At 49.7% G+C, this 15577-nt stretch overlaps 1 protein-coding gene across 1 annotated transcript in view; it reads right to left on the bottom strand.

The window, feature by feature from the left end:
• Positions 1–15174, bottom strand: part of P3H2 (prolyl 3-hydroxylase 2) — a 388184-nt gene extending 373010 nt beyond the window's left edge. The window contains exon 1 of the mRNA XM_085635884.1: positions 13228–15174. Coding sequence (XP_085492010.1) covers positions 13228–13665 — 438 coding nt within the window. The 5' untranslated portion in view covers positions 13666–15174. The remainder of the gene's footprint in view (positions 1–13227) is intronic.
• Between the last annotated feature and the right edge of the window lie 403 nt (positions 15175–15577).

Below are 15577 nucleotides of genomic sequence, written 5' to 3'. Positions count from 1 at the left end.
TGAAACCATGCTACGCTCCTATGAACGTGAATGGATGTCTCAGACATATTCCTTAAGTTTATGTATTTAGGTTTTTATCTCTACACCCTTATCATAAAAACCCTTATCTGGTGAATAATGCCGTGTGCCACAGCCTGCCCCACCAGGCGTTTCACTTCCCTTCCAAGTAAAACCACATATTGTGCCCAAGTTCCTGCTAATTGTCACACTCTCACTTCAGCCCGTTTTGTGTACATATGTTCTCCGGTGGCACGTCATGGGTTCTTTGGTGTCTTCACCTCCACAATAACACACAAAAAGCACCACCAAGGGAGGAAAAGCACAAAGCAGCCACAGACCAGAATAGAGAATCAACGAGAAGACAGGGGAGAAAAGAGAGCGCTTGTAGCCTAGTAAATGTCTCTCTTCGTGACTGGAGAAGTGTACAAGAGGGCAGGTTTGAAGTTGTGGGGCAGGGCGGTGAATGTATGGGGTAAGTATGTGTGTGTGCATAGATTTCCATACAACAGGGCCAGTGTGCAATGCACGCTTCAGACCCCCTGCTGAAAAGATGAACACTCTTGCTATTCAAAAGCTTTAAACGGTGCACAGGGTCAGACCCCCAAGGTCAGGGCAGATCCTCTCATCTGACTCTTGTGCACCCCCAAAATTAACATCCTCAGGACATCAGCGCGTTCCATGTCTACTTCCACCTTGGAGACATCCAAACTCAACATAACATACATGTGTGTGTGTGTGTAAGCATAGGTTCACCCACAAGGGTATCTTGGCCCCAAATAACAGATGTTTATTGTTACCCAACTCAATGGCACTTATTTTATCGACCTCAGAAGGATGAAAGGCTGAGTGGACCCCGGGGATTTGAACATGTGACACAGGCCCCTACAATAGAAGCATTGGTCCATTAATCCACCTGGCTCGGCCACAAACACACCTTCACCAACAAGCACTGGCGCAAGATTCCCAACCACAGATTCAGGGTTTTGGAAACAGGAAATGTTTAGCGCAATGTAACTTCCTGCCTCGTCCTCTCTTCTGCGGCGCCAGTGCCACAGCTCCTCTCGCTTTTGTTCCCTCTGCAGGTTTCGCAGCCCCTCCCCCGGCCCAAAGCACCCAAAAAGATGCGCACCGGCGATACACTGGAAGGTCTCAATTAAAACGTAATCAAAGGACCGGATACATACAAGGTTTTTCAGACGCCCAAAGGAAATCCCAAGCCACCTCCCCCCCCAACCTTGAACATTCAGAATGCGTATCTTTTTAGTTCCGTTCCGGCATATGACCAGACCTTGTGCTTTCTTTTAAGAACAAGCATTGGCAGGGCCTATTGGGTCGCATTGGAAGCAAACCTTTTGGGTTTATCAATGCTTATTTTATCATTTTTTTGCACAATTCTGTTGCTCAGGGAGCTACTGGGACGACACGAATATAAAATAAAATCATTGGCTAAAAGCACATTATTTTCTTGGGTCTCAAAAAGCCCACTTTCCATAGTCGACCCTAACACTGACGGGCCCTGCTTTGTTTGAGGATGTGTCCTTGTGAAAGAGCAGAACGCTGTCACTCACACTGAAGGCAGCCAATGGCTGAAGTGGGCAGACCCACTGCCCCATGCACACTGAAGGTAGCCAATGGCTGAAGTGGGCAGATCCACTGCCCGATGCACACTGAAGGTAGCCAATGGCTGAAGTGGGCAGATCCACTGCCCCATGCACACTGAAGGTAGCCAATGGCTGAAGTGGGCAGATCCACTGCCCCATGCACACCCAAGACAGCCAATGGCTGAAGTGGGCAGACCCACTGCCCCATGCACACTGAAGGTAGCCAATGGCTGAAGTGGGCAGACCCACCGCCCCATGCACACCGAAGGTAGCCAATGGCTGAAGTGGGCAGACCCACTGCCCCATGCACACTGAAGGCAGCCAATGGCTGAAGTGGGCAGATCCACTGCCCCATGCACACTGAAGGTAGCCAATGGCTGAAGTGGGCAGACCCACCGCCCCATGCACACCGAAGGTAGCCAATGGCTGAAGTGGGCAGACCCACTGCCCCATGCACACTGAAGGTAGCCAATGGCTGAAGTGGGCAGACCCACTGCCCCATGCACACTGAAGGCAGCCAATGGCTGAAGTGGGCAGACCCACTGCCCCACGCAGTATACTGGAGTGGATGGGAAACATGTGAATGGCATTCTGGCAGAAGAATGGTTGAAGAGAGTGGGATAAAAGACCCCACAAGTTAGTGCACCATATACATAATATTAGTAAAGTCAGAGAAAAGAGGCTAGCACCAGGTGTGAATAAAATAAAACGCACATATTCAGGCCTTTACTTTCATAGCTCAGGACCCTTTAGCTATTTGCTTGAGACATTGTCAATCACATCTTGGATCCGCCCACAAGAATAGTTTAGTCTCACGGTCTCTCTTTGGATGCAGCCGTCCACCTCGACTGGAATGCACGCACATCCTTTACATCAGTAAGGTACACTCTGTCATCACAGTACTCTCTGTCATCACGGTACACTCTGCCATGGCGGTACACTCTGCCATGGCGGTACACTCTGTCATCACGGTACTCTCTGTCATCACCCATTTCATCCTTTACGAGACAGAGGCATCACATCTTCCAATGAAAGCACATGCTCTCATTGCAGTGGCATTTTTCTTGTTTTTAGCAGTGCTTATTGTTTTCCCCTCCCCAGTCTCCCTGGCAGCAAGGCTTCCCTGTATTAGCTCTGTCTCTTCGGCTCCTTAGACAGACCACCCCTCTCTCTCTAGCAGTAGGCCTCTCCCCCACCCAGTCCCTGTGCAGTGTATCTACCAGCCCCTGTGCAGTGACACACAAACCTTTCATACACTGGGGGTGTCTCTACAGACACAGCGACAGGGTCCAACGCCTAGTAAGAGGGGACCCCTATAGGTATTACGTGCCTTCGGCTACTTCTTCTGAATATAAGAGAGATGCCCTGAGCCTCACAATGGCTGCCAACATCATAACCCGTCATAGGCATAGTTATTAAACCCATAGAAAAAAGAATACATTACACTTACAACAGTAAATATGTATGTCTATATGTTGGAGGTTCACCCTCTCTGTGAGCTGCTGTGCTCCAAAGGAAATTACAATGTGCTTTTTAGGTCGGGCCTGAGTCTGCACGCCTGTGCTGCACTGCGAGCCATGCTGTATTGGAGTATGTACTTGAAGCCCCGCCCCCTCTCTGCCCATATTTGTCATTGGCTTGTGTCATTGTCCTTCATAAATGCTGGCTTGTGATTCGTTATTAGGCTTGTTTGTCCCTCCGCCTTGTCTTCATTTGTAACATCCCATGAGGACTGGCCCTTTTACTTCGGTTGATACACAGTACGACTTCTTTAGTCTGTAAGCACTATTTTCTTTAATGACTTTCTCTTACTGTAGGAGGGCCAAGCATTTGTAATGCAATAGGTCTTGCATTTGCGAGAGTTTCAGATATTGGCACTGTAAATGACTATGCCTTTTATTTATCTTTTAAAAAACCAAACCATAAATAAAAGGCATTGTCATTTACAATGCCAATAGCTCAAACTTGCGTAAATGCGAGACCTATTGCATTGCAGATGCTTGTTAAAGCTGGTCCATTGTCGACAAGAGGCGGCATTCAAGGGGTCTGTTGAGTCGGTCATCATCTGGTCAACCCATGTGAGACTTCCAGTAACGGCCTCGGGTACTGTAGCATCATACTGCAAAGACCTGTGAGTGACCTAGGGGTTCTTAGTAACCGCTCAAAGCACAGAAGGCACATTCCAGAAGGACTTCTTTCTGAATCAAGGGAGACATCTAGTCATGGTCTGTAGTACTGCACCTTTGTGAAAGACTTCAAGCAGTTACACATTACTCAAGAAGGTCAGCTTGTGGTAGTGCACCACCGTGAAATAATTTTCAAGCACTAGTGCCCCACTCAAGACTGACATCTAGTAACACCTTGAGGTACTGCAACTTTGTGAAAGACTGGAGCACCTGCACACTGCTGAAGAGTGACATCTAGTAACAGCTTGTGGTACTGCACCTTTGTGAAAGACTGGATCACCTGCACACTGCTGAAGAGTGACATCTAGTAACAGCTTGTGGTAATTCACCACTGGGAAAGAATCTTCAAGCACTTGTGCCAGACTCAAAGACTGACATCTAGTAACACCTTGTGAACTGCAACTTTGTGAAAGACTTCAAGCAGTTACACACTACTGAAGAGGGAGAGCTTGAAGTAGTGCACCACTGTGAAAGACTCTTCAAGCACTAGTGCCCCACTCAAGACTGACATCTGATAACATTTTGTGGTACTGCACCTTTGTGGAAGACTGTAGAACCTGCATACTGCTGAAGAGTGACATCTAGGGACAGCTTGTGGTACTGCACCTTTGTGGAAGACTGTAGAACCTGCATACTGCTGAAGAGTGACATCTAGTAACAGTTTGTGGTACTGCACCACGGTGAAAGAATCCTCAAGCACTAGTGCCCGACTCAAGACTGACATCTAGTAAAACCTTGCGATACTGCACCTTTGTGAAAGACTGGATCACCTGCACACTGCTGAAGACAGACATCTAGTAACAGCTTGTGGTACTGCACCTTTGTGAAAGGCTGTAGAACCTGCATACTGCCGAGGGTGACATCTAGTAACAGCTGGTGGTACTGCACCTTTGTGAAAGACTGTAGAACCTGCATACTGCTGAAGACTGACATCTAGTAACACCTTGCGATACTGCACCTTTGTGAAAGACTGGATCAGCTGCACACTGCTGAAGAGTGTGATGGGATGGTGAAGTTTAAAATAACGGCATCACATTGACAACAATAGTGTAAAACTCCTCAAGCAACTTTATAGAATAGGAAGAGTTTTGTAGTAAAGGGTCAACGGCGTTTCGATCTCAACTGTTCGAGATCATCATCAGGACATATAACGGGTGAGCAAGCTGAATTGATGCAATTATTCGTAGCGCAAGGAAGAGCAATTGAGGGCTTCAGAAAACAGCTGAGGGTAGACGAGTTCACCCAGATTAATTCGCTGAAGGTACGAGCGTGAGAATATCACGTGTGTGTAAACTTGAAAGGCAGGGTCAGCTGTGTAAATTACGCTTAATGATTTGCTGTCAATAAGTTTAGTTAAAGTCACTCCCAGTTCATATTTGGAAAGTCTTGGGAGAGGAGCTCAGCGCGTCATGCTGCTTGGGCTGTTCACGTTTAGCTGAAGAGTGACATCTAATAACAGCTTGTGGTACTACACCTTTGTGAAAGACTGGATCACCTGCATACTGCTGAAGAGTGACATCTAGTAACAGCTTGTGGTACTGAACCACCGTGAAAGACTGGATCACCTGCACACTGCTGAAGAGTGACATCTAGTAATAGCTTGTGGTACTGCACCTTTGTGAAAGTGCAGCCATGATCTTGTGCTAACAAGCCACATTTAGTGATAACTTCGCTACTGAACTGTTATGAAAGACTTTGCTAAGCCTTGAGCCTCAGTAAAAAGGCGCACTTAGTGACAGCTTGGTGCTTGCACCTTTCCTAAAGACTTTCCTAGGCCTGGTGCACACTGAAAAGGGACACCTAGTGACAGCTTTGCTATCACACCTTAGTGAAAGAATCTCCAAGGAAATGTTCACGAGTAAAGAGGGATATCTAGGAAGAACAAGCATTAGCAAAGCCAATAAGTCTATGTCTGACTTATAAAATATAATGCAAGGCAGACCAGAGGCTTTGTCAATGCTTGTTAGCTGAGCCGCTCTGAATACAGGCAGCGCCCCTACTCAGACCCCCATTTGCCCTGAGTTTTGTGTGCGGTGAAGCATGGTTTTTCAGGACGCTGCTTTAATTCGTACTTAATAAGGGCATTTAATCGGCATGTGAACCGCGGCCAAACGCAGCCTCAGCGCTTTCTGTGAACAATAGACCGGAAAACGCAGACACCATTGCCCTGAACAGGAGGCAGAGCCCCCACCACACCCCAGCAGGAGTAGCTGGGAGTATGAGCTGGAGTAGTAACAATTCTAGCAGTAGTTGTAGATCTAAGAAAGAACGATGATGGATTCAACCCAGATCTGTGACTGGGGGCGAGTGTCTGAAAAGTGTCAGCGCTCCGTCCATCATCTCCTTGTGTTTGATCTAAGGACATTAACATTAGTTATGAATTGCACAAGAGTGTTGATAAACGTTCGTCGGGCGCCGTAGGGGACTGACTTGTTGTACAAGCAGATCTCACAAGAGGGCGGAAGGGCTGGGGCAGAAAAAGGCGACAGTCGGTTCGGGCAAAACCTATGCTCCAGGTTCATCGTCATGTTTTCTGCAAGAAGTACACTTTGCATTTTCACCTGTCTTTTCCGAGAGGATCAGAATGTATGCGTCTGTGGTTGCTGGACAACACTGAGAGATCCCCATCTTTGGCTGACTACCTCCAATTTAAAGTTCTATAAGTACATATTTTTAAGAGTACCTTTCTGTGTCTCAGCTCACGCCTGGGAATGTTGTATTGGTCTCGAGGCCTGGGGCACAGAAGCAACGGCGGCCTATCATGAGTGTGGCACCTATGAACTTCGTGAGGGCACAAGCGGCAATCCTGCGCCCACAGGCCACTGGGCTCTGGTTCCAAAAGGACTGGCATGTGCATTCTCGCCCAAAGTTGCCACCACCCACAAAGCTAGGGAGGAGCATTCACTCATTTCAGCCTCAGGTCTCAAACTGGCAGGATGTGCCTGGTGAGGGGTGTCGTTTCTGCCTGAGCCATCCATTGTGGCCGCCACCCCCTCCCCGACATCTTGTGATTACACAACTATTTCCCAGTTAACAACAAGCTCCTGCAAACATCTTCCAACATCTGGCACAGAGGGGGGTGCCGCTTTGGTAAGCAACTATAATATGTTCGACTAATAGAAAACGTGTTTTTACTAGTATTTCATACCACACTTCTGCTGTTTCTAAGCGCTGTAAATAACAGCTGCTGCTGTCACCCAATTTCATAGCTACTCAATTTACTGAGCGCATTGGGATGGAAGGCTGGGTAGGCCCTGCAAGAATTCGAACAAGTGACCTGCAAGTAAATAAATTGATACTTGTAAATTGTAAATTGATACTTGTATAGCGCACTACTCACCCGCAAGGGTCTCAAGGCGCTTGTACGAATACCGCTGTGGAACCCATCCTGGCTTTTCCCTGTGAGGCGTCCACTCCTGGGCACCCCCAAGGTGGAGGCCAGGCATCCTTAGCGTTGTGGGGGCCGTTGTGGAGATTAAGCAAGCTATTGCCCAGAGTTGCAGAGTGGGACTCCATGATTGGAATAGGCACCGAGGCGAGAATTATCAGGTCCGTGGAATTATTGAGCCCAAGACCCGCCGAGGCGGGGAATTGAACCCTGGTCCCGGGCTAGACCTCTGCATCAGGGTCTGCCGCTCTAATCATTGAGCCACACTTCTCCACTGAGTCACTTCATTTGTCAGCAGCGAGCGTTTATGTCACTGCGATTCTTCCTAGCTGCTTCGCTATAACTCACACTAGAAACTTGAGAAACTGTAAGGGCTTTCTGTAGATTTTTCTTGATCCAGGCATGACGGAGAAAAAAAAATGGAGAGAGGAGCTGAAAAAAAAGAGCTGAGAGTGGTGGAGGCACGTTCTCGGTCTAACCTACACTGAAGCTGCAGCCTCCCTTCCTGAGGCATACAAACTTCAGCTGCTACATTCGCGACAAGGATGGAATACCCACCTGCATTGAAGGGACAGCTCCGTATTTAGTATCAGCCTGAGTTATTCAAATGCTAGACTGGTGGCAACAATGGAATAACTAACCTACACTGAGGCAACAGCTTCCTGACTTCAATACAGGCGTGCATTCTTCAGTCGTTACATTGGCGACGAGGACAGGATACCTGATCCAGACTGTAGTTGCAGCCTTTTGTTTTCTCTGTCGGCATACAATTTTCAATTGCTACAGCAGTGTCAAGAAGAGATTACCAAACCTACATGGAATCCTCCAGCCTCCTGTATTCGATACCGGCATGCAATCTTCAACTGCTAGACTGGTGATGGGGACTCCTTACATTGGCGACGAGGCTAGGATAGCTGGCCCAGACTGAAGCTGCAGCGACTTGTCTTCACAGTCGGCATGCAATCTTCAGTAGCTACAGTAGTGACATGGGGAGATTACCAAAGCTTCATGGAAGCCAGAAGCTCCCGTCTTCGCTTCCAGCATGCAATCTTCAGCTGCCAGGCTGGTGATGATGATGATGGAAACCCAATCTACATTAGAGCTGCAGCCTCCGGCGTTAAACACCAACATGCTTTCTTTAAGTTGTTACATTGGCGACGAGGGCAGGATTTTTAACCCTGGACGGAGCTGTAGCCTCTTGTCTTCACTGTCAGCAGTCATTCTTCTGCTGCTACAGTAGGGACAAGGATAGATTGCCTCACCTACATGGGTTAGCCATCCTCCTCTCTTCCGCACTGGGGTGCACCCTTGGGCTGCTGCAGTGCTGATGGTGAGAATGCCTCACTTGTGTTGAGGCTGGAGCCTCCTGCCTTCAGTGCCGGGGTGCAGTCTTCAGAAGAGAGAGAGGCGGGGCAGTGCTAAAGGAGGAGACAAGGGGGGTACTTCTGGCCTAAGAACCCTTCCAGGCGCTAAGAGGTGCAAACAGGAAGTGTCCCTTACCCCTTCCGCCAGGGCAGAATGCTGTGGGGGAGGCTGGAAGAAAAGGTCAAGAAGGGTCCCAAGGGGTGGGGACAGCCAACGATGGACACTCACGAGCCCCAGTTGGGCTAACGGTCCGAGCTATGGCCTTCCTCAGCTAGAGGAGGGAGAGGAAGATGAACAGAGAAAGCTTAAGGGGAGTAATGGACGCCCGCAAAAAATCAAGATGGTACACAGAAACCAAAATGTAATATGGAAAGAGAACTGACCACAGAAAAAAGAAATTATATTGTGCACAATCTAACAAAACATGCGACATTTAAAGCCCAGCCAGACATTGCACAATGTACATTCAGGTGAGTAACTCCTACGCGTCAATGCTGACGTCAAACCGAGGGCCGCAGGGTCTAATGTCAGCATCTTGGCCACTAAACTGCACCTCTCGCCGAACATGTGTGATAAAAACTCCTGGGGGGCTCCTGCGCCATTCTTAAAGCTTCATAGTACCACGTGTCTGTGTGACTGACTCGGACAGCAATAGGACAGTAGAATTCAACAGCAACCCCCAGGAAATCCATAGGCGACCTCAAGTGATACAAATATCCTATGGCTTAGCCTCCGATGCGATGTTTGCTTTCCCAAACGATGATTTTCCGTGACACTTCACCTGCCAAACCTCAAGTGCTGTCTTCATCTCACACCTCTGGTTTGTTCCAGTCTCTCGGTGATTAAACACGGATGTCATTAATAACAGTGGTGCCAGGGTGTTTATGTAACCTCCCAGGCAAAATAGAATGTTGCTGATGGAGCGCCCCCATGTCACCTAGTAAAGAGACATGTTTGGGTCTTTTCTTGTAATTTGTCGCCACAAGGCAGGACAGTCACCTTGCCTTATGAAACTGTCACTACTGGCTGACAACGCTACCAACAGTCTCGCTTTTTTCACGCGTTCCTCTGATCACAGAAGTGTACACACAAGCAGTCGCGCGTTGCACGATTCCTCTCCGGTGCAAAGCTCCCCGAAGCACACTTTAGACTTGGCCGAGCACAGTAAGGACTGGCCGTGTGTGCTGGACGCGCGAGCTCTCAACCAGAGCCCCAGAGGACGTCACGGGGAAATGGAAACGAAAACATGAGGGCAGGGAGACGCTTGGTTCCGTGAGGTTTGTGGAACCCTGGGGGGAGCGGGCCGGCTGCGCAGACTGAGCAGACATGGAGTGAAACCACAGGAAAAGCGGAGGACATCCCGCTGGCTGGGTTTTTCCATCCTGTCTCCACGTAATCTTGTGCTCCCTCATCAGCCCTCTTTAGAGGAAGCCGAGTGTTCCAAGAGACTGGAAACTGCATTAGGCGCGGAGTCCATATAAATATGCATATCATAACATACCATAACACGAAACCACAAACATATATGAAATTGTAACAAAAAGAGACAATTCCCTCTGACCAACTGTGCTGGCTTGTAACTGGTCCTATATCCAAGGCAACAGGAATTATGCGGCAGGAGAAAGCCCAATTATGCGGTAGAGTCGAGTTAATTATGAGGCAAAAAAGGGCAAAGTATGCTGCATGATGTGTCACGTTTTGTAATGTTATTACATCTTTAGTTCATCATTTTTTAAACTTGGTAGCACTGGCTGGATAAAGGGCGCACCTCGTTAGAACACGTTTAGCACCCACATATAGCAATAAGCAACGGAAATGTGACCAGTCCGTCTTTACAAAGGGCAATCCGTGTCGCTGCATTTTTAGAAACTTTTGATCAGTTTAAGCTAGAAACAAAGTTTCGTTTTGTTAAAATCTACGGATTATGCGGCAGATAATGGATTATGTGGAAATGCAGCAAATCTATAATCATGCCAAAATCGCCTTGGCCGCACATTCTCATAATTGCAGCGGCCCTGCCTGCACTGAAGCCCATCCAAAGAGCACAGCCTCTAAGTTAGCTTACAACATGCCAGGTGTTAACAGACGTCAGCGCCACTGGGCTTGACAGGTAGGCGACAAACCTGCGGGATTCAGTCAGGGCGACAAACACACTTGGCTATCCATTAATAGATCCGTTTTCACTTTTTAACTGCCTTCTGTAGACAGATCAGAGACGGCGCCCCGGCGGACCGGCCCCACCCACTCTCAAGGCCGGGCAGCGCACTAGTAAACATCTGAGACACCGTACTGGAGCTGCACGGACGGAGGGGTGCACTGCACACTTTATTCACCACGAGTGCGGTGGGCGAGTGTGAGCACGCCTGTTCTCAGATTCCACCGTGAATCAGATAAAAGGCGCCAGCGTCTGTCTGGGCCCTCCCTCTCTTTGAGGCGCTTTGGACTCATTGACATATGATCATTCACTGTTCATACCCGGTCAGCCGAGGAGGTCCGGGGCTCACTCTGCTCCGGACTATGGCTTGGGGCCCCCAAACAGAGCACCCCAAAAAGGGTGACGTTACTGGTCAGACGTCTTAAACAGAGGTCTGTTGCGCTTTAAGGAGACTCGAGACGTGCAAATATTGAGAGAGTTTAGCTGACAGCTGCCGCTCCGTCCTGGGATCTCCCCACTGCTCCTAGAAGCCAGCGGCCTGTGACGCTAATGTCTACCATACGCCATTGGAATTTCCATAGCGCTTACTACCACGCCTAAGCTTCCTAGCACATTCTCACTGTTACGTCGTTTTGGGAGGATGGGAGGGACATCAGTCCACGGTTATCAGAGGTCGTTCAATGCTCTGTGCGTCAGTGGTATGTGTAGGTTACAATGTCAGTAGAGTGACGTCAGCCTTGGCACATCTTTGTAGAGTTTGACGCGCATGGAGGGTGTGGGGGGGGGGGGGGACTCTTCCTGTTTTTCGTTGGATCGGATGAGCGCTTCGCAGGGGAGTAAAGCGCCTTCAATACACGCCTCACTCTGCTGTGCGGTGCATTGGTGCTACTGGTATCTGCGTGCTTCTAGGCGCACGTGGTGTGCACATGATGTCTCACCACCACACAGTGTGTGCAGTAACCCCTGAGGAGAGACAGGCTTCAGAACCAGCACATGTACAGCACAACATGACAGCACTTCATCTGAGGCTGCCAGTGGGAGTGTCAGAGACACAATTCATTGTTGTCACCACAAAGAGTGCACAACAGCCCACACTTGTAGACCCTGCACACCTGCGAACACACATCATTTCACTTAGCTTGAAGGGAGGTGTGATGACCCGTGCCGCTCTAGCCACACACGTCCATTCCGCTGGCGTCATCACAGTAGTGTCCGTAGTTTTGTGTTACTCTTGGACACAGAATTTCTGATAATAACACAATGATGCCAGCTCATGTAATTCAGAGTAATTTGGAGAACAAATCCTACTGTAAAAGCATATTTCGCAGGCACAACTGCTACTTGCACTCCTGTGCATAATTTTCTTAGCGTAATATGCATCCTAACATCCATTTTTGACGCAAGATGGTTAAAGGACAGGAGTAAGTTGGGGAAAATCGTACCCCAAGTGCAAATTCAGCAAGTGTGAGCAGCTGCTCGCGCTGCTATTCATGTTCCGTTGCATTTAGCTCTATTTCTTAGTGCAAAATGTATCCTAGCATCTAATTAGGACACACAAGTGCTGAATGAAAGGAGTAAGTTGGAGGAATATCCTACCTAAAGTGTAAACTTAGCAAGTGTCAGCAGCTGCTGGCCCTTCTGTTCATGCTCTGTCGCATTTAACTCTATTTCTTAGTGCAAAAAGCATCTTAACATCCATTGTGGACGTGAGACTGCTAAATTACAGGAGTACGTTGGTGGAAAATCTTATCCAAAGTGTACATTTAGCAAGTGTGAGCAGCTAGGCGCATTTCTGTTCGTGCTCTGTGCATTTAGCGCTATTTCTTGGCGCAAAATGCATCCTAGCATCAATTTTGGATGCATGAGTGCTAATTTACAGGAGTAAGTTGAGAAAAATCCTTCCCCAAGTGCAAATTTAGCAAGTGTGAGCAGCTGCTCGCGCTGCTATTCATGTTCTGTTGCATTTAGCTCTATTTCTTAGCGCAAAATGTATCCTCTCGCCCATTTTCAACATGAGGAGTATTCTAGAATTGAGCACTAAATGCAGAATTACCCTTCTCGTGTCATTCTGCCTTATCTTGCGGAATTTGTAGGTAATTCTGTGTGATTACGCTACACGAAATTAAGGGAGTGTAGCCCACACCGGATATATACAAAAATAGGGGTTCCTAGTTGTCTCCGCTGCCAGTAGAGCCTACGACAAAACAAATTGCAAGAACCGTGAACACAGACGTGCCCACAAGGGCCTTACCTTGAAGTAGGCTCTCTGTAGGCACAGTCAGGGCACACACATGTACATGCACGGGCCTTACCTTGTAGTAGGCTCTCTGTAGGCACAGTCAGGGCACACACATGCACGGGCCTTACCTTGCAGTAGGCTCTCTGTAGGCACAGTCAGGGCACACACATGCATGGTCCTTACCTTGTAGTAGGCTCTCTGTAGGCACAGTCAGGGCACACACATGCATGGTCCTTACCTTGCAGTAGGCTCTCTGTAGGCACAGTCAGGGTACACACATGCACATTCCTTACCTTGTAGTAGGCTCTCTGTAGGAAGTTGTAGGGGATCCTCCGGTAGAACTCATGCTTCACCTCCTCGCTGACCCGGTGCCTGGACACCGGACCCAGGGTGGCCTCCTCGCAGCGCTGCGCACAGGCGGCTCGGCCCAGCACACTCCTGAAGAAGTTAAGGTCCCAGAGCTGGTGGGGTTCCTCAGAGAAGGGGTGCTCCTGGCTGCACCCCCTCCTGCACCGCAGGCGTGTGGCCCTGAGCTGGGCATGGCTGCTGAGTGCCTGCTCCATATACTGCACCACTCGCTGGAAGTCCCCGCTGTAGTAGGCGTCGACCCCCTGCTCATACAGGAGGTCGTAGGGCTGCAGCAGTTCAGAGCGCAGGGCCTGGGCCAGTAGGAGCAGCAGTAGGGCCAGCAGGCCCCCGCAGCAGGTGTCCGGCTGCCCAGGCAATGCCATGCTGGCAAGAAGCACCCTCAGGGGTTAGAGTGCCCACTGCCTGTCCACCAATGCACAACACTCCGTGCCTGCTCGCTCAGCAATGCAACCAGATGTTTGCTCACTTGTGGGTCCAAATGCCACCCGATTGGTTGGCAGAGCAGCTCCTGTCTGTTGAGCACTGGGTCCTGCTCCACCTGATTGGTTATCAGTGCAGCTCCTGTCTACTCACTTGTGTGTCCACATGCAACCTGACTGGTTATGAGTGCAGCTCCAGTCTGGTCAGTTTTGGGTTCAGATCCCACCTGATTGGTTATCAGATCCCATCTGATTGGTTATCAGTGCCACTCCTGTCTGGTCAGTTTTTAGTGCAGCTCCTGCCTGTTCAGATATAGCTGCCGCTTCTGCTTGCTCAGTTTTGGGTGACGTCCCTGCTTTGCTGGTTATGGGTCCGGGTCATGCCTGCTCAGTTATAGGCCCAGATCTCTTCAGGTCATCATTGCCTGTATCAGGTCAAGCTCGGCCTCTCTGTCTTGCAGACCTCCTGGCAGGTCAGTGGGTGCGAACTGCTTCTGGTGTTACTGTTAGGTCAGTAGTAAGGCGAGTTCCCTGTGGCCTGGCCAAAATGCACAGGCTGCTGCCTGCTCAGCAATGCCTGCTCAGCGATGCCTGCTGCCTGCTCAGTGATGCTTGCTGCCTGCTCATTAATGCTTGCTGTCTGCTGAGCGATGCCTGCTCAGTGATGCTTGCTGCCTGCTCAGTAATGTTTGCTGCCTGCTCAGCGATGCCTGCTCAGTGATGCTTGCTGCCTGCTCAGTGATGCTTTCTACCTGCTCAGTGATGCTTGCTGCCTGTTCAGCGGTGCTTGCTGCCTGCTCAGCGGTGCTTGCTGCCTGCTCAGTGGGGCCTCTTCTGGTCAGTGCTGAGCCAGGCCCCCTTCTGAGCTGCCAGAAAACACAGCCTGGTCAGTGATGGTGCTGCTTGCTCAGTTTGCACAGCCTCCAGATTGGTGGGTGGCACTTCCTGTGCCAGCCTCGTCACTGTGCCCAGTCTTCTGAGAACGTACAGCTGCCTGGTTAGTGGTGCTTCCGTTTGCCTGGTCAGATTGTGCAGTCCACGTGATGCCAGCTCAGTACACGTAGTTGCTGGTCCTGTTGCTGCCTGCTCAGCGTGCACAGTCTGCTGAATGGTCAGCCCGGAGAGACTGCTGAGTGGTGCCTGCTGCCTGGCCACTGATTCCTGCTGCCTCCTCAGCGTAGTACACACGTCACACACTCTTCTGAATGGTCAGCCCGGAGAGACGGCTCCCTGGTGAGTGGTGCCCGCTGCCTGCTCAGTGCTCCCTGCTGCCTGCTCGGTGCTCCCTGCTGCCTGCTCGGTGCTCCCTGCTGCCTGCCCCCGCGTCGCTGCAGCTCTCCTCGGCGGCGCCTGCTCCATGTGCAGCTCGAGCCTGTGTTTGAGAAACTTCTGGGAGTACACACGACCGGCACAGGGAGGGAGGGGCAGTGGCGGCAAACACGAGGCACGACTAGAGGGGCACGGCAGGATGGCCCCTCCCACATGAATCAGTCATGCACACATAGAGGCAGTGACTGATACAGGCACAGAGCACGTCTAAGAGAGCATGACAGGACGGCCCCTCCAAGTCATGCACACAGAGGCAGTGACTGATACAGGCACAGAGCACGTCTAAGAGGGCATGACAGGACAGCCCCTCCAAGTCATGCACAGAGAGACAGTGAATTTTTATTTTATTTATTTAATGCGTTTTTATATAGCGCGGACTTTACCCGAAGGTGTCAGAGCGCTTCACAATAGGAACAGTGATGATACATGTGGAGAAAATTACAAGTGAGCATGTTACAAAAGCAAACGTTACGTTACATGAGGCAGTAGTGACACTTGTGCAAGTATCAAGTGCAAACAGAATACA

The sequence above is a fragment of the Triturus cristatus genome, chromosome 11, assembly GCF_964204655.1.
Source record: "Triturus cristatus chromosome 11, aTriCri1.1, whole genome shotgun sequence".
Lineage (NCBI taxonomy): Eukaryota > Metazoa > Chordata > Amphibia > Caudata > Salamandridae > Triturus > Triturus cristatus.
Note: the sequence above shows the minus strand (reverse complement) of the source record. Positions and strands in the feature narration are given on the sequence as shown.